The sequence below is a fragment of the Epinephelus moara genome, chromosome 12, assembly GCF_006386435.1.
Source record: "Epinephelus moara isolate mb chromosome 12, YSFRI_EMoa_1.0, whole genome shotgun sequence".
Taxonomy (NCBI): domain Eukaryota; kingdom Metazoa; phylum Chordata; class Actinopteri; order Perciformes; family Serranidae; genus Epinephelus; species Epinephelus moara.
Window position 1 is genome coordinate 10,704,719 of NC_065517.1, and position 24,586 is coordinate 10,729,304.

The window sequence follows — 24,586 nt, forward strand, 5'->3', positions numbered from 1 at the left end:
TTGGGTTTTCCACGCAGGTGTATGGAAGAGGTTTTCTGCGTAGGCCTAGGAAAGGCAGAGAGGCCCCAGAACAGAGCCATACCGCAAAATATCATACTGCAAATGGAAATAAAGTTTTCTTTGACTAAAGAGGTCCTGACTGAACCTAACTTTGTTTAAACCAATTTGATGGCATCCAATCAAGCTACGGGAGAGAACCATGAAGAACTAACGTTACATTAAGGAGCACTAGGGTGAAATAATGATGGCAAAGATACACACATATACACACATACGGTGGAGCTTTCAAGGCGCCTGGAGCTCATGCAGCAGCCTATTTGCCCCTTTTGCTGCTGGCCTTGCACTTCACTTAGTTGTTCCAAACCTGTCCCAAAGATAGGTAGGTAGGTAGATAGATAGATAGATAGATAGATAGATAGATAGATAGATAGGTAGGTAGGTAGGTAGGTAGATAGGTAGGTAGGTAGGTAGGTAGGTAGGTAGATAGGTAGGTAGGTAGGTAGGTAGATAGATAGATAGACATATGATAGTATGATAGTGACAATCCGGCTGCCACTGAGCATACACCTCTGCATAGAGGTACATATTTTTTAAAAGAATTTATGATTTTTGTAAATTTGATATTCTATTACTCTGTTATTAAAATGACATTAAGAGCACATTATGACTTGTTTAGGACTTGAAACTCAAAGTTTGGGCCTTGGGACTTGACTTGCGAAATGACAGTCTTGACTTTGGCTTTGAGTGTAAAGACTTGAGACTTACTTTTGGCTTGAAAAACAGTGACTTGGTTCCACCTCTGCTGTATACTACTGTCTCTTAGAGCTGTCAGACAGTATACGATGAGTCTGCAACCACCAACATGGAGCCACAGGTCTTTTCCATAACAGGCATTTTCACTTCATAGCAGGGCTGTGTTCCATTTAGATGAACCAGCTTTATGCTCTTGGTATTGTGTATGCTGCTCACTGCAATGACTGACTGGAAATGATTAATATAACTGAGCCATCGTTAATGTTATTCATTACCTGTGCGTCTCCTGCTGTGAAGAGTTTGAGGCCTATAATAAGGGCTACGTAACGTCTCAACAGTGTGAATGAAATCTTGTTGATCTATTTCCATTTTAGTTATTATCGCTGTTGATATTACAGTATGCTTTATGACATGTGATGCCATACAGGGTGAGACTCTTATTTATTGACTGAATTATGACCTACATTTGAGAGGTTTTCATGTTGTCACCTACTTAAAAACACAAATATAGTCACACCTATTGTGCCAATCTATTTTTAATGTAGTAGCAATATGGAGTATATCACAATCCTCCCATGACTCAGTAAATAGGACAGGTCATCTTGGCTTAAACAGCCACTAAACATACTTTATTTGTCTAGTCGGAGTCTTTATGTCATATTGTCATCTTAAATGCTGTTTCAAAGGGTTTTTACCTTCATCAAAATTACATTTTCTTTTAAATTCTCTGTGAAAAATTAATGACACAACTCGTAAACACTGGCTCATTATCTATCAGCAGCCTCAGTACAAAGCCACTATCAGCACAAGGCTTGGAATCTTCATATCAGTCAAACCATATCATTTTATGTTTGTGCTATAAATAACGTCTGTACTTGTGATCTTTGAATCCTGCCTGCCACAAGTTCAATACAGCAGCAGTGACCTAGCGTGACCGCAGAGGGAGAACGGTGTGGTGGTAAAGCATTTGCGCACTCAGAACCTAATAGAAGTAGCAGTTGCTGTCTGATGTCTGCAGGCCGCTCAGTCAGTGTTGACAGCACACGCTGCCCTCTGCCAGCTTCCCACAGATCATAACCTACAGCTGCTGCTGTTTGGCTGGATGGAGTCGTGCACTGACCATCACTCACACGGAAATAATGAAACTCAGCAACATCATCACATTACATGTTGACATGGTATGGTGAGATAGAATGGAATAGGGTTATCAATATACTATGTCTGCATTATTGTCACTATAATGATAAGATTCTGAGTATTTGGAAATCAACATTGAGTTATAATGTATAATAATATATCTCGTAATAATAACATTTTACTTTTACTTTCAATGTTATACCTTATTACTGTACATTATTGGGCATTTATTACATTTTAGATGAGTCAAAGGAGACACTTTTGACTCAGATGAAAAAAGAACCTTTTTATGGAGATTGAATTTGCCTTCATCACTCACTTGTGTTATGTTATGTTTGCCATCTTCTGCAGCTTTGCTCATCTTCTGATGGTGTCTAAACTAAGATCTACTCTAATCCTTTGCACATTGACCAGTCAGTTTGGGTATAGACGGGATCATTCCCTGTTGATAGGGATTTTAGTTTAATACATCTTTGCCTGATAACAGTGTACTTGACATCTGTTGTATGGTGACTACTGGTAAAGTGGGACAGTTAAGCTTCAACATTTTTATCTTTACATGTATACACTTCCATCACCACAAATCAAGTAAGTGATGAATAACATATAGGTTTTGTGGCTATGACATCACTTCCAGTGCCATGGCACACCATATTCAACAACCTTGCTGTAAACCGCGATGTAAAGCAAAATGACATCGTATTCTGAGGTGAATATCAAAGTTAGGGACTGTTCCTTACTTACGAGGGGGGTGGGTGGTGCAAAAAGGGGGAGGCATGTCAGAGGCATGAAGAATTTTTTTAAGCACTGGAGAGGGACTGTTTTGGCTCAAGGTCGGAGCATACAAATTTAAATGGCTGTATTTTGTATTCATTTTACTGCAGAACCGCCATAACTATTCCATTCATCACAGCCAGTAAGTGTAAAAACAGAAATTATTGTTACACTTTCAAATGCAACGGCCCTTGGACACATCATGTGCGATAAACGCTTCTGTCAGAAAAAGAACATAACCAAATCTGAGCTTAGAATAGTGGTGTTTTCATGGCCAAAAATAAACCATTTGCACACACTAACCAGCATGAATGACAGAAGTGAAAAAACAAGGTTTTTTTTAACTCCAGGATTTCATCTTCACCTTTTAACTTTCAAACATCGAAGGCTAAGTTTTAAAATTCCAATAACTAATTTATGGTGGAGGGAGGGTCATGTATTTTCCACCAGTCACTTAAGGAGGCTCAAGGAAAAATATTTAGCTTGGGGGATGGTAAAAAAACCAAATAAAAAACAAACAAACAAAAAAGTCACAAATGAGGTTTTGGGTCAATGTGTGTTTGAGGAAGAGACATTGATCCTGTCTTAACCCTTTTTTCTTCTGTGTATTATTGTAGGGCTCTTAAGCTATTTATTTAAGAAATTAGAAATTTCAAATTTTACATAGATATTATATTTCTAAACATGACACTAGTGTCAAATGTTAGCCAACATGTTACTAATAGTGTCATGCACACTTTACACTTCAGAGAAAGAAAGCAAACTTTTTTGAAGAATAAAAAATACATTTACATTTTTACATCTGTCAAAATGATTTCCTTATAGATTTTATTTAAAGAGATCCACCTGAAAGGGTTAACATTATCAGTATTGTTAAAACATTACCAATCAAGACATTTTATTACATTATTGCTTAAAGGAATACCTCACTCACAAAATGACCATTTGTAAATCAGTCATGTTGTGTTACCTTGAACTGATGAAGAAAACTTTGTATTTCCTGAATGTCTCCACATAAAACAGTGAACATATTGACTGATTGATTGGGGACCAAGTTGGACACCAGCAAAACCACATCAAAACATCTGTTTACAAACTCTTATACAACTTGTGCAGTATAATCCACATCTCTTTTATCCTAAACACGCATTTTCATAAAAAAAAAAGAGCAATTCAGTTTAGTTTTAAATAGTAAGGTTTTAGTGAAAATGCATGTGTTTGGGAAGTACTGAGCATATGACTGGACAAATGAGACTTGGATTATACTGCATTAATTTTATGAGAATATGTTAATGGATATTCTGATATAGTTAGGAGGACCCCTATGACTTCACTCATCAAGACTTTTTTTGGATTCTTCATTCACTATGGAGGCATGCAAGAACAAACAGCAATACTACATGAGTTGTGTGAGAGTTTGTCTACGGATCTTTTGATTTTGTTTTGCTATTGTTAAACATGGCCCCCATTTACTTCAACCCATCAAGAATTTTCTCAGTTTTTGGATTCTTCGTTCACTTTGGAGACACATATAAAACTATTTTTTCTTCACAAATCCAACATGATGTACAGATGGTCATTTTTCGAGGGAATTCTTAAATTACTGGGCGCCAGATAAACTCAGTCTCATGAAGTGTTGTAGTGATGTTTTCCGTTTCAGCTGTGTTGAACAATTTAAAAAGTCCACTTAATTTTTCCCTTAAACTCCCTCTGGTCATGTCCCCCATTTTGGGAAGAACAGCAGTAGACCAACAAGCAAATGTTGGAAATTGTAGAGGGAAATTATTTATAAAGCAACTACAACAGGTTAGATTTATTTTTGCATCCACGTTACTGCCATCTATTTTCATAAAATCAATAATTTCAAGACATTGCTATGTGACATGTAGTAATGTTGTCATCCAGGAAAACCCAACCTTATTTTATAGTCTCATCTAACAACATTTTAAATTAAACACATTAGCTAATAAGACGTACTTCCTGCTGGCAATTTCTAATACTTAATTTGAGCTTCTTCCCACAACCCATTGCTTGTGTAACCTAAAAGAAGTGCATCACATAAACTCTGCTAACAAATCTTTACTGTACAAATAAAGCCTAGAAAACATTCACAGCAACAAGCTGAGTCACACACTTTGGTTCTGGAAATCTCTGTATATAAACGTAAAAGTATATAGATGCATTGATACAATCATGACAAAATACAAAAAATTCAAAAAATAATACACATTAGAGCCAAGTCAAACATGTAAGTGTTTTAACTTCAGTCAGTACTTCTGGTTGTTGTTGATGAGCTGTCAGAAAAGATTTTAATACTCACACCATTTCTTTAGAGACAGCTCCTGCTGTTGGATATTACTATAAATATGCTGCTTGATAATACTGCTACTGGGATGATGAGTTTAATGGGCTTTCACTGGCTGCACTGACAGAGGACATACGATAGCCACTTTATCACTGCAGGATTACCAGTTTTTTTAACATGTATTGTAGATTCAAAGCTACAGACGGAGGTGAGAACCAAACCAAACCTTTACAATCTGGGGTCAGCAAAGTTTGGCCAGTATTGGACAGGATTTATGTTTAGAGACGTGACATGACAATAGCACCCCACGGCAGGCCAGACTGTATGGTCGGTGCTTTTGAACAAACATCCTGATGGGGACGTGTTTTCTTTGGGAGTGTATCATCTCAAACTAAGCCCCAAGTCAGGTGTGGAGGAGTGTGTTTGCACAAGAGATAAGGAGTTACTTACTGCCCGCAGAGGGATTTAAAACACAAACAAGCTGAGTTTGAGAAAAGAAACTATTCCACAACAATGGCCATTAGTCTGCTGCAGTAATAGCCTGTGCTGCTCTGGTTTGAGACTTCCCACCAGATGTTAGACCTGGCTTACATCTGCCATAAACACACTCAGAATAAATGCTAATGTTGCTCTGTGTCTGCTTGATGTGACTATTTGCTGACATGCTGAGATAGCTTTATATGGTGATAATATGTCAATGATGTGTTAACAGTTTGCTCTGTTGTCCCCAAGTGACCAAAAAATAATGAATGAATGCAGCTTTAAGGCCTGAAGCCAAGCAACAGCCTTTGAGACTAAAAAACAAAGCCAACATGAAGTGCCAAAACTGCAGTTCCGCTTATGACCACTTGAGGTTGGCTTCAATCCCCATAGACCTCCATTCCAACAGAAATAAACACATTTACAGCCTGGTACAAAAAACGTTTTTGGTCTCTATAGCTAATTTCCCCAGCCTGGAAATCCAGACCCAAATCTAGAAAGATTTAGGGTCTGGCTATGAGTAATACAAATGGCCCAACTCGAGGGGCGGCACCAAGCATGCATTTGAAAATATCACTGCACGCAATTGGATAACACTACGACCAATCAGAACAATACACGGGGTGACGTATCCAGAGCGCTACCAGCGGAGCTAACTGGTAGATTAGACTCTTGCTGTATCCGGTCGGCAAAACAGCAAAAACGTCCTTCTTGTTAAGGAAAGATTCGAGCGCCGTCTTCTGCGCCTCTTTTAGAGAAAAAGCCAAGTCTAACTCGTTCATTTTAGCAGCCAAAGCCGTTTCAAACAACTGGTGTTCATCCGTAGCCATCTTGCAGTGTTTACTGACTGATTCCGGACTTCATCGTCGCAGCGCTGTCATCATCTGTTTAGCTCGCCTCTGGCCCGCCTATATCAGATACACCGATGTGATTGGTGCAGCTCGGTTTCATGGGCATAGGTAATGAGCATCATGCCAGAGTGACTCGCTGAGCAAATTCAAATTGTGCTCTCGCGAGAACTCTGGATTTCCAGGGAATAATTTCCCCATGCATGACAACTGTACGACGGGGGATGAATTTTATTACAACTCATCCACTTAAATGTTACTAAGGCCTAAAGTTGTGCATATGTAAGGGCGTGGCCACTTTGAGTGACAGGTGGGTGCTGTCGGCAACTGCACTGGTTAGGTGATGTATCCATGGCGTAGCCCGATTCACAAAATATAGATGTAGCCGTTGTTGTGTAAAACAACCCTTGGCTGATTAAAAGTGTGATGGAATGTATTAATCAACGTACGTATCCACATACCTAGTAAATACATACTAATGCAGTCATCCACATATCTAGTCATGTATTGAATATGTGTCGCATCTGATCTGGTAACATTATTAGGAATACAGTGATACTGTGTGAAAAAAATAGAGTAGGTTTAGGCCTGAACATTTTGGAGGGACAAGTTAGACCATGACTGTGCATGTCCAGACTTGCCCAAGACATTACACCATTATGAAGTCATGTCCACACATGCCTGGGTAATACACCATTATGTTCTGGCTTTAGTTGGAAGGATTAAGAAAAATAGGTGAAGACTCATTAGAATGAGTTCGGACATTGTTTTTTTACCTCTTCACCGTACCTGTCACTATTACTGGGGATTCCCACCAAGAGCTTCATGGTCGCCTGCGGGCGCTCTGGTCGCTCTGACATCGCTCACACTGCCAGCTCTAGCAGGCGCTTGCAGAGGCCAAAGGGGCGGGGCCGGGCGTTGCAGATGTGTCCATCAAGGCTGACCGGCTATGCACTTTACAAGGATGAACAAATATACTATCATTTATGTCTTCACTATGTATTCTTCATGACTTTCATTACACGATTAAATGAACGCCAAAAAACACAGTCGTATAGCCTTTATGAGTTTTTTATTAGCGGGAGCTTATCTGGAGGGAAATAAGCGTAGCCTATATGTATAGCATGCACATCTTTGGTTTCCTCTTTCACCATGGATCGCACTTTCGGAAGCCTCCTTTGTATTGCATCGCCGTATTTGCTGAGGAAATGCAGCCATCGGTCTGTCTGGATCCACAGGGTCCTGCAAACCCGGTCTGCAATTGGCTGCTGCTTCGGCGGCTGTGCTGCTCATTTGCATAAAGTTCAGCTTCTCTCAACTTGTACTTGACGCTCTGGCCGCTGGCATCGCGTGGCTCGCTGCAGCCGACGCCCCTGACGCCCTTTGTCGCCAGCGTGCACTGAAAATGAATGGCTGCCGGCTGCTTATGACGCTCATGAAGCTTTTGGTGGGAATCCACAGTTACAGTGTGTTTTTAGGTCATGAAAGTTAATTGCAACGTTTAATGTGGCCTAAAAAGTCTTGCTCAGTGTTTGGATGTACTAAAAGACTCTCTACAGAGTCGAGTGCTCAGTTTTTCCGGAAAGTACATTTTGTTTTTAAGCCTGTGTTTTGCTCAAGAAAATTAGCATTAGCATTACTATTATCACAGAACCATAGCTGTAAACGCACCATGCTAACTAAGCTAGTAGCAAGTGTTATCGCCACCGTCTTGTCCTAATATTGTCACTCCTGGCTCCCTAAAAATCTAAGATGGCGATGGCCAAAGGGCAAAGCTTCAAAACAAGATTCCACAAACCAATGGGTGATATCATGGTGGCTATGTCCATTATTTCATACAGTCTATACCTGCAACATACCCTTGTAAACTATACTTCAATTATAAGCATTGTGTATAAAAACACCTTACCTGGAATTCTTGTGGTGCTACGACAGCTGAAAGAGGAGGAAGCTCTCTCTTTAGATTAGTGTTTTTATCAGGTCTTATACATCTGTAATGGCACCAGTTTGTAGCTAAAATGGCTCCTTGAGGACTCAAGTTTTACCTGCACATGGATAGAAGATTTTACTTTGAGACTGTACAACCGTGCCTGGGTGTGTAATGCATAAATACCACCTTGTCATTTGCATATATATACACACAAAGGTATAAAGTGGGCTATATTTGATTCTGTGCTGCTTCCTGCTTCTTTCATCATGTTGATGATGCTTTGTGGCTGAAACACGTGTTTCTGTTCCTTATCCCCACATTAAATAAGTACATTTATCTGTGAGAGCTGGTGTGCCTGTTTGTTTTGGATCCTTCCCACAATGGTGCACCCCATACATTGTTCAAGACTATGGAGTTAATTTTCTCTGTACATTTTATTCTTAATATTACAATATTAATTGTATTAATATTAGTTGTTCCATTCCACTTACAAAAAATATAAGATGATGATATTTAACATGCAAATACAAAGACAACATATAAAAACAAACTTATACAAAATATAGTGAAAAAGAGTAAAAACACTTCAACACAAACTGCTGTAGTGTTCAGAATCTGAAAAACAAAGTCCCATGTTAACTTCCCCTGGAAGCATAGACGTTTGCCTTTGGAAAAGGCCTGAAAAGTAGTGACTGTCTCATGAGATGTAGCAGCTCATCTCAGCAGTCAATCCTGGTGCTGCCGACGACGTCCTTCTCAAAGACGACTTGCTTCAGACCGCCGTTCTCACTAAAAAAGAAAAGATGGAAACATCTAAATCAGCTTTGAGCCTCAGTAACAACTGCAGAGTTTGGAGTTTTTTTCCGTTGCTGAGTTATGAATCTTGGAAGTGTCTGACCCAACCAGCCAAGCAAAAAAATTATTCACGTCTACACACCACAATCCATCAGTTAATATTCTACCTGTAGATCTCTTATTCAGGATATTAGTCTTTGAAGTGACAAGGCTGTGTGTTGTGCTAGATTAGTAGTTGCAAGATAAGATATGAGGGGTTTGCAGGTTTTATTAAATTGTTGAAGTCTATCTTTCAGGGCACATCTTATCCTCTCCAGATGGAGGGTATTAGTCCTCTAGCCACATCTTGGAGGTAGGGACAGTTGTGTTCTTCCATAAGATAAGAATTAGTTTCTTTGCCATTATGAGGCAATAAAAACAATTGTTTTAAAGTAGTGGTGTCAAACCTGAGGTCAGATCCCTCTACGTCTTCGATGGTGTCAGGCAGGGGCTTGTTGGCTGTCTCGGGTAGCAGCAGGGTGAGGACAGAGCCCAGCAGAGGGCAGAGGCCACACAGCACCATGGGAGCGTGCGGACTCATGCTCCTCAGAAGGTACAGCATGGGAGCCAGGACTCCTCCGATCCGAGCGCACATGGAGCCAATACCGATCCCATTCTGTCTGTGAGTGACAGATGAAGGAGAGTCAGAACCTGAAGGCAAATCATTACTGCTGAGTCGCTTCTTCTGCTGCAGAGAAATCTTTGACCTGTATTGATCATGATCAGCAACAGGACGGATAGAACACGTACCCTGCCTTTGTGTGGTGTTGACTTGTAACTGAGAATAGAATTTAAAATTTGTGATTTAGCACGAACGCAAGGGTGGAGGGAGCGCCCTGAATCTATGCCTGTCAGAGCTAAGTCTATTATGTACAGCTACTGAGGTGTCTAACCCAGTCTGACCTGGATGACATGCTCGCTGTGGTCTGATATGATGCCACGCTTCCCTTTGTTGTAATGTGTGTTGTGTTCAGAAGAGGGACCTGCAGGCTTTGGTTGCAGAACAATCGTCCCATTTGTTAATTCCATCATGTATAAAGGTGATAAAAATTAATTTCTTCATATCCATCGAAAACACACTCAACTTTCAGCGCCACAAATTTTCCATGCCATAGTGGTCAAAAACCCTTTGCCCTTCCGTGTCAAACATCTGAGATCAACAGTGATCTTCCCACCTTTACTGCTGAGCCCGAGATACCAGCACAGCGACCCAAGTGTACACAGATGGTAAATGAACTTAAAGTCTGGTTGGTTAAAGAACTTATTTGGCTCACACAATGCCATTCCCTAAAGAAGTCTAACATAATTGAGTATATGGTCTTGTGTTTGTCAGAGTCTTGAAGACTCATTTACATGGACCCTAGTAATTCATTAATAATCAGAATAATAGTCAAATCAAATTAAAAATGTCTCATAAAACCACCCCAGTCAGAAGACTTGGCCTGATCCAGCCTGATCAAAGGGAATTTACAGGTTGAGAGGGGTGTTGTAAAACTTTGATAATCTATCCAATCGGAAAATATAAACACCTGATAACCGTGTAAACGCTTTATCTGATTGTGGTAACAGCCAGTGATGACACCAGTGCATGCGCTACACACAACATGCCACAGCGGCTGTTTTTATGTCCCTCCCTCTGCTGATTTTGTCCATGGATGTATGAAGAGAGCTAAATGCAGCACTGGAGACAGGGCCCCAAATGTTTTAAGACAGTTGCTCAGTGGCACGTGAAGCCAAAAAAGTCTGACATCTGGGTATAAAATTACCCCTTTCTTCTGTATTGTGTGGCACACTGCGTGAGCATGCCAGAGACTCTGACAGCCAAGCAGTTAACCTCCTGTTTAGCCCACCACAAACTTGAATTTGGAAACAATCATTTGGTTGCGTGGCTCCTCTACACTTTCGAGATGTTTTTCCCCACACAAAATTATGTATCCACTGATTTAGAGATGTCTTTTTTACAGTGTAGGTCTATGGGAAAAAGTATTTTTGGGCCCAATGGCATCAAGTGATGGAGCCAACTGTGAGCCAATTCCACTTTTGGGCCACTATGTGAAATTGGCTTCAAAGCTTGGCGGTGTTCCTGGAGGCTCCATACAAGGAGCATGGAACCAGACTCCCCTAGGTTTGGGCTAAAGGCCCTGACACACCAAGCCAACGGTCAAAGTCAGGCCGTCGGTGAGCGTCTGTCGCCCTAGTTTTTGTGGTGTGTCCTGCGCCGTCGGCACTTCGGCGTCGGTGGCTTTTTGGCCGATTGAGCATGTTGAATCGGCGGCGGAGCTTGTCGGTGAGAGAGAGCATTCCTTGGACTTCCGGTTTCCCTTTTTGCGTTATTTCCTCTCACGCAGGCACAGAACGTACATGCTACTTGGCCATCGGATGTGGTCTTTGTAGTGTGTTCAAATGCAACTGACACAGGGCGACGTGAGGCGACGTATACGATGCAGCAGTTGGCTTTCGTCACTGCTAGTTCTTTGATGTCAGTTCGGTGTGTCCGCACCTTAAGTCTTAACAACATAAGATAGGGACTCCTTGGAAAGCTGCATAATAAATGGATGGCGTTGTAAAATCACTTAAGAGACATGCTGCCAAAACGTTATCTATGTTACATTAAGTCCTTCATACACCAGACAATAAGTACAGACGGCTGATTTCTTGGAGTCAAATGGCTTTTATGGCATCACACCTCAACTACAACATAATCACAGCTCAATATAAAGATCAGACAGGGTCATAAACCACTGAGCATTATACAGCCTGATCCAGGTCATTAAGTCCAGGCTGTTTTCATTCACTGTTAATGCACTGCACTTTAATTTGGACATAACCCGCGAAATTGTGACCAAGGGGGCTGTGAACATGTGACCTACGCGCTGCAGGCTTTCAGGAGCAAAGACGGAATACAGGTCACACAGGATATAGACAAACAAAGTTTGTTTAGAGGGTGGTCAGGGTGATGGACATGTCAAACAATCACAAGACTTTCACCAAGGAGGCCGCTGTTTGTGTCCCATGTAAAACCAAAAGTCAATGTGAGTTATTTTAATTGACGCATTTTAATTGACGCACTACATCACATGAAGTCACATCACGACACGTCGTCACGTCACGTTACGTTAAGGCCAACCATACTTCCACTTGTTGGCAACCGCCTTTTTAAGACACAGAAAAGCCTCAAAATTCATGAGTGGGGTATTTACAGATGAATTTTATGTCGTAGAACAACATTTGAACATTCTCTTAGGCTTGTGTTAACCACAGACCTTATTTCAAGCATCCAACCAAAAAGCCATTGACTTTGAGACGAGGTAACCGTGAGTGGTAAAATGCTAACTAATTTCCAGATTTTAGGACTCTGTTGGTTCCAAACACACCTAAATGACACTTAAAACAAGGCTTAATAACAACAAAATAAAACACAACTACACAAATCAGCTGCATTATATATATATATATATATATATATATATATATAAATTTTAACTGCAGAGTGACACAGACACATTACTGCACAAGTATAAATACTCAAATCGGCATAGGCCACTTGCGTAGGCTACAGCGTTAGCTCTGCATAGAGCCTACGCACAACTTTAAGTCAGACTCTATGGCAGACACATTGGCGACCAAAACATGTTTGGTTTCAGTGAAAGCTGATAAGTCACAATGAGTGTAGCTCAGGAATCTTGTTAGGAAGCTATCTTAGTCAGGAACACACTCACCTGATAATAGTGGGGAACACCTCCGCTGAGTACACGTAAATAATGGAAAGAGAGGCTGTGATCCCAAACTTCCCAATCATGGCCAGCACGGTTTTAATGACAGACAGGTCTAGAGGAGAAGTCAAGGAAGAGTGAGGGAAACGCTTTGAGATTTGTTTGGACAATATATGAAAAGGTCTACAAGATGCAGCTGAGTTGTAAATCAGCATGTGTGTCCATACCACTGGGGATGAAGATGGTGAGCAGGCAGGCTGTGCCACCCACAGCTAGGAAGGCCAGCTGGGAGATCTTGCGGGAGCGGTTGAGGGTGAACAGGGTGATGGTGCGTGCAGGCATCTCCACCAGGCCAAAGATCATGTGGGTCAGATAGATGTTCATTCCAAAGTCAGAAATGTTGAGAGACAGGCCGTAGTACACGAGCACATTGGCAAACCTGAGACAGATGAAAAAAAAAGAAGTATAGTTTTGTGATCTCGTTCTTAATCATTTCGCCAACACACTGTCCCTGTATTTAGCAAGACAGATTAGACTACATCTAAACACTGAAACACTGTCTGAAAATTTGTATGTGTGGATTCTTTTCCAGTGATTATAGCATCTTCTAAATGATGGTTTACATTTCAGTTTGTAAAAAATAAAAAAGATCAGGCATGAAAAAATGAAACACATATTCCCAAGAATGAAACAACTCCACAGTGGCATTCTTGGTGCTACCACTAGATGGCACTCAAGTAGGAAAGTCTAATCTAAAATTTTAGATGTTTTTTGTATGTAATACTGATTTATGTGAAAAATCATTCAAACTCTGAAGAAACAAAAGTTAATTATTTATGTTGTGCTCCCTATTCATAGTGTTTTTTTTAGGTCAGTCAGTGTGTTGTGAGTAAGTATGTTGAGTATGAGTATTGTTGCCGGTGTTATAGTCGAATGAGCTTATTTTGAAACGTGTTTTGGTAGTGTGAGGAAGTTTCGGAGGTGAGATGAACTGTTTGGCCAAGGCGCATGTTGGTAATACAGACTGTATGACGAGATCCGGAAAAAGTGGCTTCAGAAACGATGGATGCTTGTTATTGGGGTAAAAAAAACTGTAAGATAAGTTAAGGGAGACTTTACTGTCACCCATCTGTATACAGTGCAGTGAGTACATAAAGAAACCGAACTACGTTTCTCCTGATCACCAGTGTACAACAAAAAGAAAGAGCGATACAACATTTAGAAAACTACTTGAACTCTTAGACCAACTACCTCAGACCTCAGATTTTTATTTTGTATATTTTGCACCTTACTGTTAACTAGTTTTAGATTTGCTATATCTTGTATTTTGTGTCCTATATGTGCTATCCATTTGCTTTTTATAGTTTGTCACTTTAGTCCTTGTATATTGCACACCTTATATCTGCTCTCCACTATCTTTGTATCGCAACCGGTGCACAGCAACTTCCCTCAGGATGAATAAAGTTACTTAACTTATCTTATCTTACACATGAGGTACAAACAAAAAGGAACAAAAACAGGGACAAACATGGAGTGTCATAACAAACATAAGGGATAAGCTGTCTGAGGGTCCCTGAGGAAATGTTGTGAGGTGTAAGTAGTCACTTGGGGGGCTGTGCAGTGTTTAGTGTAAATATCAGAGGAAGGTCTCAGTGAGTGTGTTTACAAGGTCTTTAGTATCCCGGTTTTGATTGGGTTTTTTAAGTTTACCGTTTTTCTGTTTGTGCATGTCAACACCATATCCCGAATTCAGAAACCGGTTGATAGGGATACTGGAGCATGTATACGCCTTATCCCGGTCTCTGACGGCTGCCCGCTGTGTGCACAGGCGGCAGAGTGATGCACCAGATATACAAGCAACATGGCAGCAATGAGAGCTTCTCATTTTTGGAGAGAGGAAGAGACTGAATTTTGCCTGAAAATGATGAAAGAACTACGTGTTTAGACGGCAGAAGACACAGAAATGCCGACCTATTCAAGTCTGTTGTGGACAAGCTACGTGACGCTGGTTTTCCACCTCGCACTGCTGAACAAGTTCGGTCGCGGTGGAAAATATTGAAGAAGCACTACTAGCCAAGCGTCAGAACCAGCAACCAGCTCTGATCCAGCAACCTTCAAATTTTTCAAAACACTGGACGAAATGTTAGGTCACTGTCCTCTGGCAACAGCTGCCAGCAGTGGTGTTGACATCGGCTTATAATATGATAAAATAATAATAAATATATCACATTTCCCGCTCAATCTGTTGTAAACAAAAGACGTAAAAGACGTAACATATGCCTGCGCAGATAGGATGCAGTGATCAGAAAATGGGTTACTGGTATTTATCATGTATACAGGGATATGAATAACCGGGTTGCTCTGTGTTCCATGTAAACATCATATCCCGGATAAGCCTCAAAACCGCGATACTAAAGACCTTGTAAACACAGTCAGTGATGGTCTGAGCTGATGCAGTTCCCATACCAGACAACCCACCAGGGTCGTGTTGACTGCGACTTTGATAACATGATTGGAGTCATAATTGGCGGAGCAGTCTTAGGTCATTGGTGTGAAAAGCCAGAGACTCTTGAGAGTCATAGGCATGTGCTCTTGTGGTCAAGTGATGTCCTGCGAGCCCCGTATACTCCTCCAGGTCAGTAACAGTCTCATAGGCAGCAGCCTCCTTGAATGTTCCAGTCTGGGCAGTGGGAACAATCTGGGAAGGCTCCAGCCGGCCACTCTCTACACTCTGCTACAGAACCAGTTTAACCCGTTTATCAACTGGTCTGCACAAAGGAGAGTATCAGAGTTGTGGTCTGAGTAGCCAAGGCGGGGCTGCCATGGCAGAGACCATTTCTTTTACAGTAGACTAGAGCTTGAGGAATGAATAAAGACCTTCAACAGTAACACTTTGGGTGCTTTCACACCCAACCTGTTTGGTACGGTTATAATGAACTCAGGTCTGTTTGGGCTGGTGTGAAAACTGTCAATCAAACCCTCATGAACACAGTTTTACGGGCTGCCATTTTTTAAAATTTGGGTCCAGTGAATAAAAACAACTACAGTTGCTTCTGATGGTAGCATAGCTTGTTAAAAACAGTGGGTTTGTGCGGGATGTTCCGTGTTGCACTAGTGACAGTTCTCTCTGACCAATCAGGGATCTGAAGTATTTTAATTCTGCCTTCTAGTAACAGCTCAGCTTGCTTAGAACTTTGACCGAGGTCGTACCAAAGAAAGTACCAGAACTATCCCCAACTTCTGCCAATGGAAAACCAAAAAAGCGAGAGCTGAGTTGAGTAGAGTCATGTTGTTCTATGCAGTGGAAATGTGGCAAAGGGCCCTGACACACCAAGCCAATGGTCGGCCGTTGGTCATTTTCTGGCTGCTAGTGAGCATCTGTCGTCCTGGTTGTTGCGGTGTGTCCTGCACTGTCGGCCCTTGTCGGCTGTTTTTCGGCCAATTAAGCATGTTGAATCGGCATTGAAGATCTTTGTTATTCGCTGGAGCACGATAAAAATCCTTTGTTGTTTCAACATAGGTTCTGTTGTTAATGTGCTAACTGGATTTATCCTGGCTGTCCTCCAGTTTCCCTTTTTGAACGACTAATACAGATTACCGCCGCCTGCTGGTGTGGAGAGTTACTTCCTCTCATGCAGGCGCAGATGGTGTGTGCTGGTTGGCTGTCGGCTGTAATCTTTGCCATGTGTTCATGTGCATCCTTTTAGCTGAGACACAGGCGAAGGGAGGCTGCGCAATAGTCGGCCTTGGTTGCCAGAAGTTCTTTGATGTCGGTTTGGGGTGTCTGGTCTCCCAGGTTCCCTGAACTACACAGTGTTGCCAACTTGAACACTTTAAAACACAACTTCAAAAAAGAGCCTAGAGTCAAGTCAAGCAACTTTTGGGGCAGACGTTTAATCCTTCCCGCTGAAAGAATTCGGTCACCAGTGCAGCTGTGTGACTCTGCTCTGTGTTCAAAGACCTTATGTGTATTCTAGAGCTCCTAACGACTTGTCAGTAAACCCCATTGTTAGCCCCGCGAACCCATCTGTTTTTGATTTTTAACTGCTGATTCTATTTGTTCAGTGTACATAGACAGACATAGACACAGTGTACATACAGGAAAACATATACATGCAGTTGTCTGTTATAAATCAGCAAATACGTAAAGCATAATAAAGAAATAAAATAAATAAACCAAAATAAGAGTGCAGTGGTTTAGTCAGAGATTCTGGCTGTCTATGGATATTAGTGCAAATACAATGTTTTGATTATGTTTCATGTAGAAAATGAAATGAGGTAAAGTTAGACAGCTTTTTACAAAACTATCACTTTAAGCTTCCTCTCTTTATGTTTAAGTCTATATATATTCTGCCTTATTTTTGTCTGAATCCGCAAAAGTGTTGTGTATACTTGTATATGTACAGTGATTGAGGGATTTGGCCGTGAAAAGAAAAGTTGGTCTGTAGCATAACCTGCAATTTATGGTCGCTGCAGTACACCCATTCTTTCTGCTCTTATTCTTTTTCCTTTCTTCTTCTTCTCTTTTTTTCTTTAGTTGTTTTGTAACAATCTTTGCAAGTATAAAAAAAATGTTGAAAAGGGGGAGTGAGCTTGAGTGCAGTTTTGAGAGGAGATTGCAAAGAGGAGCACATTGGAAAAGCAATACTCCAGACTGTTAGGAATGTGGAGGGCAACAAAACTACAAGTGCCTGTGTAGTTTTACAGGGGCTGAGAAGTTGTGCTGCTTGGGTGTGCCATTGTAAACCAACAGATGTTGGCTTAGCTTGGAAATAAGGCCAGTAAATGGTTGAGAAAGACGAGAAGACATTTTCAGATACAGATCTAAACACTGATATAAAGAGAAACGGAACGTTCTGCTTGTACTCACCACAGATAAAAAACAATCAGAGAATGCTTCCTCATTTTGGGGGTTCGAACAAGGTCTATGAATGAGTATTTTTTCTTCTCCTCAGTTTTCTCTTCAATTTTATAAACCTGTTGAAACAGTGAGTGAGAGACTTAGGGTTGGAGTGACAAAACACAGTCCGGTTTAAGCAGTTTGCATGTCTAAATGATACTGACGGATGGAAACATTCATGCAAAGTAACAATGGTTGCCTCAGAGTGAGCCAGAGCTGTCTGTTTGGAGTACCTATATTAAACAGTTTGTACATTCTCTATGCAGTATTGTCGGTTACTGTTTGTTTTTTAGCAAATCTCTGAACTGCTAAACGGCTGCTTGCATTGTGCTGCTCTGTCTTGTCCCTTCACGTCCTGTCAGTATTCTCTTTCAGCCGAAGTCACAAGAAGAAACTGTCGGCACTGCATGTTTCATCACATTTGTACATTTCATACGGATCATATCAACATTTGCAAAGTGATGTAGTTCTAATAACGTGTATGAACTGACTTTGCCTTAGGGAGTTGAGAGGATGGTGGAAAGTGAGACACCTCGGCAAGACAGCTGCCAACTTACAGACCTATAAACAAGACCAACAAATAACAAAACCAGGCGTTCTTCCTAACCGCAACCAAGTGTTTTACTTGCCCAGATATAACCACAGGTTATCCACAGTGTTCCACTACAAAATAAAGAACAAAACTTTCATACAGTATCTATGGTTTACAGAAAGGTACAATGCCAACATTACTTTTAGCACTGTGATGTGATGAATTCATAAACTGGCTTTTCAGTGAGCAAAAATGGACGCGTGGAGTAAAAGTGTGTGAAAAGGGTCAGTCGTGTGAGTCTTATGGTCAATGCCTGAGAGTTGGCAGCCCTGTATCCACTGTATAGAAGCTGGTCCTGGATGGTATTACAACTGTGGCTAATATTAGCAGCTCTGTTTTGCATTTTAGGGAAGATTCAAGGAAGTTCACACTTGCGAAACACATTGCTTACTCCTTGCCCTAAAAGCCTTTACTCTTTCAGCATTAAAAGTAAAAACATACTGACTGGCTGTACACTGCAATACAAGAACTATGCTGTTTCTTTATTTCCATGTATTTTGCTTCATAAACTGGACCCATTTCACAGGATTCTTGTTTTTTAACTTGTAAGCTGGAAACATTAACTAAAACAATGTTATCTACCAACTCGTAGGAGCTAATGTTAATTTAATTGGCTAGCTAGCTAAAGCTGAAAATAGCTCGCGACATCTGCTAGCGACAGTCGTCATTTTAGCCGCCAAAGTCAGTGGTTGCCAGCTATAAATAAGATGCTGTTGTTGTCCACCTCTGTGTGAAATCAATTTTTTCTTATTGTATTGCAGTGGTAACTATTTGTTGTTATTGCTAAAACTAATTAAATGAACAGTGAAGACAAAAAATATCTTTCGACCAGTTAAGAATAAAAAAGTTGGATCTCTACCTGACAGATCTCTAATTGTTTGGTGAGGGGCTTTCCATTCATCTGCGCTGCTTTCCGGATCAGTTCCCATGCTTCCTCTTGTCTGTCATTAGCCATTAACCAGCGGGCTGACTTTGGCAACACCCTAAAAATGTGAAGACAATTGATCAGGTGACCTACTAACAAACACCCACTGTGCTGCAGGGGGCACTCTGACAGATCCTTTACACTGTGGATTAATTGATTTGTTATAGCAAGAAGAGGGGCATCAGCACTGGGACACTTAAATGGAATGCAGCAAGTACAAATGAGTGTCATATATGAGATGTATAGTTTGAGGCACACAGAGAGCTACTCCACAAAGTAGGTCAGTGCGTACACAATGTGTTTTTAATGTGTTTCAGAAATAACCTTCATCCATACTAACACGCCAGCATATCATGAGACCATTCATGTACAGTTGGCGTGTGTGTGTCAGTGTTAATGGGAAGCAGATTGTGTACTCTGAAGCTGGTTGCTTTGTTGCAGAAAATCCTACAGAGGAAGAACAGCAATCGTGAAAAGTAAGACCAGAGACGTCTTTTACTGTCAGTGACAGTTTCACCTTGTTGCTGGTCAGAACAAATATCAGTATGAGGCCCTCCAGGTGGGGAGAAACATAGACTGCAAGTTATTGCAAAGTAAATAGAGCACGGCTGCTATGATCCAGTCGGGAAGCAAACATGAGTGTCTATGTGGTCGTCTTGAAAAGTCTCTGTTTCTGCGCATCCAGACTGTAACGGGATCAGCAGTGTATTAAAAGGCCTTCATTTTGGGGGTTCAAATATGCTGGAGTAGCGTGGACGCTAGGTGTAAACATAACAATAGAGGTGTTTTAAAACAAAAACGATGTGGTACAATCCGTGACCATACTCACATATTTTGGGACTGCCCAAAAATAGACATTCTGAAAATATGTTAAAGGAGAAACGGAGAGAATCCTGGAATTGGACATTCCACTGGCCCCATTGTTATTTTTATCTGATGTACTGCCCGATCAGGTTTACCACAAATGCGTGTTATATATATATTGCATACTTTGCTGACGACTGCAAGGAAACCAATTACTATTAATCAGATGAAACTTAACCCTCCTAGAACTGTTCAATGGCTGCAAAAAGTCAGACACGTTTACATGATGGAGCTCATGACAGCTCAGCTACAACTAAAACTCCCCATTTTTAAAAAGAGAGGTACCAGTCATTGATTACCTTGATTAGAAAAAATGTTTTTGATATTTTGAGATTTAATTATTTTGTGGATTCATGTGTATATATCTGTACTTGTATGTATGCGTATAATTATGTGCATGGAGGGTGTACACATGGGTAGCTGTGTGTCTTCTAAAGCTGTATGATGAATCTTCATCCACATGTGCATTTATGTCAGGTAAAACACACTCCTGTGGCGGTCTTGTTATGCAGTATTAATTCCCTGTATATTGCTGTTAAAGGCAATAAAACAAGTACATTTGTTAGGGGGTGATGGTTAGAGATACTTTAATATGACGTAAATACATCACAAGAAGGAGGTAATCAAATGATGCCCACAGGAAGGTAAGGTAACATTTCCTTAAAACAACATTGAGTTACGGTTTCACCGAGAATTTCTGTATGTAAGTTACATAATGATATACAAAATGATGTTGACTATGGTTTCACACAGGTCATGAACAGCGGTCTCCTGGTCCTGTGATTGTTTGACCCATCAACCACCCCTCCCTTCCACCCTGCGCTGACCTCCTTGCTTTTTATACTTCATCAGTTGCTGTCAGCAGGGCTGACAATCTAGCAATGAGAGTGGACTGGCATGCACTACACACTTTGTTTACAATCACAAGGAATGAAAAAGATTTCCTTTATCTTAGACTTCAACAATCTCAACACAACCCAGACAGTCTGTTATTGATTTTCTAAAGTTACTGCTGAACATTACGTACTGCATCAAATATGGGTCACACTGCAGCCAACTCACCAGATGTAAAAGATGAAGAGGAAACCAGGCGCTGAGATAGCCAGCTGCAGTTTACGCCAGTCTCTTATGAGGTATGCCACCCCGGCAAGCAGAATGTAGCCAACGCCGAAAAAGTAGTCGGTGATTATACCAGCCAACATCCGCTGCTTAGATCCTGTCCATTCTGTGCCTGTATGAGTCACATAAATCACACATCAAACTGTATGTACATACAATAACAGTGTATCCATAGAAATAAATGTATCAGCCCAGTCTATGCTATAAGCCATCATCAGGGGGATTTTCTCAGAAAGTAACCCTGATTTTTTTTTGTGTGGTTTTTTTTTTGTGTAAAATCACTCGACTGTCCCATTATGTTTTTTTTAACAATTCATTCATCTCTATGATCAAAATAGTGTTACAGTATTTAAACATTTTAAACTGACAGATCACTGCCTTTTTTAAAACTGTTCACAGTGAGGTCAGTGGATTATTATCTGTACTGGTGACATTCTCTCTGGAGAAACACATTTCCACTGAGTTTTACAAAACAGACAGACAACAATCACAGATCTCTTTAGCACTTTAAGACACTGACCTAGGACAAAGGCATTCATGATGACACCAGAGATGGATGTTCCAATCATAAAGCGAAGGGCAGTGTAGACGTAGAAATTAGGGGCGAAAGCAGCACCAACCCCAAAGATGACCTGGATAGCCAGGTTCAAGAGAATGACTATCCTGCGACCGTACCTGGAACAAGACATTTTTAACTTGGTCATTTCATGCAAACAACACTTTAAACTTAAATTAATGCATAGCTCTACGACAGGTACAGAAGCCCTGAGAGGCAAGTGAGAAAAAAAACTTTGGTGAGCCACTTGTTAAGTCTGATGTAAATTATTTTCTCTCCCCAGTGTTTATGAATTGAGATCAGGTGAAAAAAGGACTGGGCTTATAACTTCAAGTGTCCCTGTAACTATGACTAACGTCACAGTAATATATTATGTATACCTTACCTAGGTTGTAGCTGTTGATCGGCCATGAACAATGTTTTTTTTTTTAATCGCATGCTAGTTGGCTGCTAACGTCAGTATAGCTAATGCTAACAGCGGATTAGCATGATTAAAATACATATCTAGCCAAAAGAAAGACAGTAATGGCAGTAATGCTACATAACTTGCCAGCACTCAATATATGTACTCTTTAGAACATGGGCTGGCGTCACACTTCAGCATCTTGTGGCCAAAATGAGTATTACAACAACACACTTCTTGAAGTTGTAAGGAGTTACGTCGGCTTATCAATAGTTCTCTGAAGATAGATGGATGTTATCTTACTTATCAGCTAAGCTCCCAAAGACAACAGCTCCAACTAGGAGGCCAAGCATGTATATGGAGGAGCCCACGTTGTTCAGGCTGGCGCTGTCACAAACCAGGTCCCACTGCAAGAAGAACACAAGAGTGTTTCATTGAAAACATTGTTTAACTTTTGATTTTTTACCTGCTTAGTCTGAGAATTAAATCCTTTTGGAAAATTTTGGGTCAAGAGTGACGTGACCTTTGTCCATATAATTATGTCCCCCCGAGGGTGACTCATCATCTTCCTGACCCCTGACCTTTCTTTTAGTGCCAGGTGTGGTCCAAATTTCTCTATGCAAAAACAAGTCAGCACACATCAAAGCATCTCAAAAAAACACTCAATGGAATTAGCAGTGAACATTCATGTTCCCCAGAGGATGAATCACCAATATAAGGCTATAATTTCTGATTCATTTTCCATAAGAATGGGGGCAAATTATTGACCACATTCATGTTAACACTTGATGTAAGATATCTCTTGACCTAAGAGAGCACATTCACGCTCCACAGGGAATAAACCATTTTGGTTTTAATGACCTCATAGCCTGTCCTCTAGCAGCCACCTTGGACAGAGTTTAGCCATGTTGGACAATTTCTAAAAAGTCCTTGTCCCACTTGTCACTTGGTTGTAGGACTCCTGAGCTTTCCGAGTTTTAGTTTTGTTTTAATAAACTGACGTCATGGCTAGATTTCAATTACAGCCTTTGTTTTTGAGGCTGTATATAAGACACTTGCAGAGCACCAGGCATCAGCGAATCAAGGGCCACAGTGGATGACCGGCCACCTTTTTAGAGACTTCTACATCAGCTGCTTTGTCCAGCTGCATCATTTGTCATGTTACTGTTACTGCTGCTCAACTTTCAGGTTCATGAGTTACAAAACATGGTGAGGAGTGGGGGGAGGGCCAGAAGACGCCTCCACTGCGGGAGTCCGTCTCACAAACCTCACTCTGTTTAACCCCATTACCAGAGCCCACTCCAATAAAACAGCTAAGCCCCTCTGCATTCCTCACCTGCATGGAGTCCTCATGTTAAACACATCAGGTGAAAATTTACTTATTCGGTAAATTCCAAATCCTGACTTGAGAGGCTGCCAAACAGGCTATTGGTTTTTCACTCACCTCAGTTACTATGGTGCTTTGGAAGGTCTCTTTGCTGTATTCCCAGCCGCCCTGGCAGCTCCCAGTAGGGTGTCCACTGTCAAGAGACACAGCAATGCTGTGGTTCAATGGAACAGAGCAGGACAGGTCAGGCTGACCACCAGGGGCAGATAAATGGCTGAAGTTGAAGTTTGAAGAGGCTGGAGCACCCGCTGAGGGCCACGAGGAGCGGCATAAATGTGGAGGAACAGCTCCAGTGAAGACAGAGACCAGCATGTGGAACGCTAGAAAGATCTGAGGTAGACAGATCCATACGTACAAGATCTTCTGGAACTTCCCAAAGCCTCCAATAAGACTGAGAATTTCATCAAAATTCATCTTTCTAGCTTTTTGTCAATGCACACTTAAAAATGTGCTGCTCTGTAACTGGTCTGAATCAGAAAGTCCAAAAGTGCTCCTAAAGTGGAGCTGCCAAAGATGCACAAAGCAGATAAAAGCAGATAGCCAAGTGTAAGTCAAATGTCTGAGATAAAGACTGAAACTGATGTCTGTACCGCGCTGATGATTAACAGGTCAGATGCAGTCACACCTGTGTTGTGCACCAGTGTGAGGGCAACCAGGGTCTATCGGCAGAGAAGTGTGCAGCTCTCTGAGAGTAGTTGAACCTTAGTGTGATGGGAGTGAACTAAAGCAGGAGGGAGGTGTTTGCTCTCTTTGGGAGGAGCTGTTGTGTGATGATGGCTCTCTCCCCTCCTTCTCTGGCTCAGTAAGTTCCACAACAATGGGTTAATCTCAGAAAACCTTCATTGACTTTATACCAAGAGTTTGAGTTATCTCTTGTTTGAGACAAACTTCACTGACTTCACTACTTCACTCACTAATGAACTGAAGTAGAAAAAGAGTGTAAAAACACTTTAAGACTGTCATGAACTTCTCATGTGTACTCTGCTTTTGGAGAAAGAGCAAAGGCATCATATGGCCTTTGTGTCTCAGCTGTCAAACTTGTTCAATTGTTCTCGACGGGACATAA

General features: G+C 41.1%; 1 protein-coding gene across 1 annotated transcript; it reads right to left on the reverse strand.

The window, feature by feature from the left end:
• Positions 1-3,301: 3,301 nt before the first annotated feature.
• Positions 3,302-24,212, reverse strand: si:dkey-119m7.4 (uncharacterized protein LOC560629 homolog). The gene is made up of 10 exons (XM_050057708.1): positions 23,578-24,212; positions 22,437-22,540; positions 21,695-21,849; positions 21,118-21,286; positions 19,126-19,249; positions 17,645-17,751; positions 13,002-13,213; positions 12,781-12,889; positions 9,469-9,681; positions 3,302-9,016 (listed from the first exon to the last, which is right to left on the reverse strand). Exons 1-10 carry the CDS (start codon positions 23,932-23,934, stop codon positions 8,947-8,949), a joined length of 1,620 nt encoding a protein of 539 aa, XP_049913665.1. The 5' UTR covers positions 23,935-24,212; the 3' UTR covers positions 3,302-8,946.
• Between the last annotated feature and the right edge of the window lie 374 nt (positions 24,213-24,586).

What these genes read in the sequence shown, in the direction of transcription:
- si:dkey-119m7.4 (XM_050057708.1), bottom strand. Translation starts at nt 23,934, where the DNA reads ATGAATTTTGATGAAATTCTCAGTCTTATTGGAGGCTTTGGGAAGTTC. An exon ending in CACCATCTTCATCCCCAGTG is followed by an intron (nt 12,890 to 13,001) that starts GTATGGACACAC and finishes CTTCTCCTCTAG; the next exon opens with ACCTGTCTGTCATTAAAACC. An exon ending in GTGTTCCCCACTATTATCAG is followed by an intron (nt 9,682 to 12,780) that starts GTGAGTGTGTTC and finishes TGTCACTCACAG; the next exon opens with ACAGAATGGGATCGGTATTG.